Source organism: Antrostomus carolinensis, unplaced genomic scaffold (assembly GCF_000700745.2).
Source record: "Antrostomus carolinensis isolate BGI_N321 unplaced genomic scaffold, ASM70074v2 scaffold29059, whole genome shotgun sequence".
In the NCBI taxonomy this organism is placed as follows: domain Eukaryota; kingdom Metazoa; phylum Chordata; class Aves; order Caprimulgiformes; family Caprimulgidae; genus Antrostomus; species Antrostomus carolinensis.
The window spans coordinates 1-1,958 of record NW_010341078.1 but is presented as its reverse complement, the minus strand read 5'-3'; the positions used below and the strand labels follow the sequence as shown (position 1 = coordinate 1,958).

Sequence of the window (1,958 nt, the reverse complement as noted above, 5' to 3'; positions counted from 1 at the left end):
CCACGTGCGTCTCATGGTAGGTGCCCACCGGTGGGTGCATGGCTGGGTGCAGGCACCGGGCAGTGCCCACAGCTGGGTTGTGCCTCATGCAGGTGGTGGAGGAGCGCTGCGTGTACCAGGTGAACCCAGAGAACAGCAACTGGACCGAGGTCAAGCGAGAAGCCTGGGTCTCTTCCAGCCTGTTTGGTGTCTCCCGGGCTGTCCAGGTGAGCGCTCCCAACTGCTCAAGCAGCATTTTACCCCTCCTCTTCAGAGAGGTCTTAAAGCTGCTGCTCTATCCCTCTACCTGTGCTGGTTCACCCCCTTCCCCCATCCTCATAAGCTCTTGGGGCACTCAAAACCATCACTGCCAGTGGTCATGAGCCCACCAGGTATTTGGGACTGGTCAGGCTGGGACAAAGCCCTGGGGGTTGTGTGGGACCAGGGAGCTGGGCTTCCACCTTCATTGACTCTTCCCTTGCAGGAGTTTGGTCTGGCCAGGTTCAAAAGCAACGTGACCAAGAGCACTAAAGGATTTGAATACGTGCTAGCAAGAATGCAAGGTGAGAACCCGAGGGCAGGCTGGTGCTGACTGGGACAGGTCTCTTTTGGAGTTACAGGTCACACTGGGAACACTCCAGTCCATAGGCAGGTCACAGCTTGAACTAATCCGACTGTGAAATCCTCATCCCTTGCTTTTGCCTCCCGTGTCTTGGCACAGCTGGCTCTTCCTGAGTGGAGCAGCCAGGCAGCGCGTACGAGGCTGGGCAGGGGTGGAGTCCAGGCTGGAGGGGGACGTAACACAGCTGCAGTCACGTGCCTGCAGTTCCCCTTGGTGACGTGCCCTGACACACCAGTTAGGAGCATTGAGCTCATCTTCCCTGTGTGTGGGGAAATCGCCTCTGTCCCAAGGTGACAGGTCTGGTTGAGCTTGCACCAGTCAGCACTCCTGTGCTGGGGCAGGGCGGGGACCCACTGGGGCTGGGTTAACGACTTCCATGTTACAGGAGAAGCTCCATCCAAAACACTGGTGGAGACAGCCAAGGAAGCAACCGAGAAAGCCAAGGAGACAGCTCTGGCTGCTACGGAGAAAGCCAAGGACTTGGCAAGCAAGGCAGCCACCAAGAAGAAGCAGTACGTGTGAGGGGCCGGCTACACCAGAGCAGATAGGAGCCTCCTTAGATTTTATATTTTTAAACAAACTGTACAAGTCTGACAATCAGCTGCTGTTAGACCCCTGAGATGTAATTATCATTAAAGAATCTACTCCCATCTCTGATTCCACCAAGTCTGGCCTGGCTAGAGCACAGCCCAGTGCTGCCCTCCACTCCGGGGGTCCAGCCCGCTGCTGCAGGGGGGTCTGGGCTTGCAGGCAAGACGCAAGCAGGAGTTTCACTAAGTGCTTTTACTAGAATAGTGTTGGGTATGTACAAGAGAGGGGATGGCTGTGGGAGCATGAAGGCAGGTTGCTTAATGCACTCGTTAATTCCCCTTCCTGGCTTTGCAGGGGTGGCTGAGTCCTCCTGTAACTGTGTCTGCTGGGGGTGGCATTGCCCCACACCCCTGCCAGGCAGCCCCCAGCCTGCCCTGGGCTGCACGGTGGGAGGCAGGAGGGTGTCCCCGTGACAGCTGAGCCCTCTTGCTGTGCATTGCAGTGCACAGTGGGTGCCACGGTGCTGTGCCAGCCCTATGTGCCATGGCCAGTGCTGCTTAGCAGCCCAGCAGCGGGGGTCCAAGCTGGGCGCTTGCCCCAACCCAAGGCCCCTTACCCGGGCAGTGGTGACGAGGCCGGCAGAGGCTGTTTCCAGCAGTAACAGGCGGGCGGGCGGGCAGTGCAGGGAAGGCAGCAGGCAGTGTCAGGACACGGGGCTGGAGTAGCTGTGGTCCCTCCCGGTGATGAAGCTGAGTGGCAGGTCCACAGCGAACACTCCACCATCCACCTCTATCTCAGCATCCTCTGGGCACCCAGGGGAGGCCGG

The 1,958-nt window shown here is 58.7% G+C and overlaps 1 protein-coding gene across 1 annotated transcript in view; it reads left to right on the top strand.

The window, feature by feature from the left end:
* Positions 1 to 1,123, top strand: part of PRELID1 (PRELI domain containing 1) — a gene marked incomplete at its 5' end in the record, with an annotated part of 1,350 nt that extends 227 nt beyond the window's left edge. Inside the window, 4 exons of the mRNA XM_029087074.1 lie at positions 1 to 16; positions 93 to 206; positions 464 to 542; positions 987 to 1,123. The exon at positions 1 to 16 is cut by the window's left edge and continues 227 nt beyond it. Of these exons, the coding sequence (XP_028942907.1) occupies positions 1 to 16; positions 93 to 206; positions 464 to 542; positions 987 to 1,123 (346 nt within the window). The remainder of the gene's footprint in view (positions 17 to 92; positions 207 to 463; positions 543 to 986) is intronic.
* Positions 1,124 to 1,958: the final 835 nt, after the last annotated feature.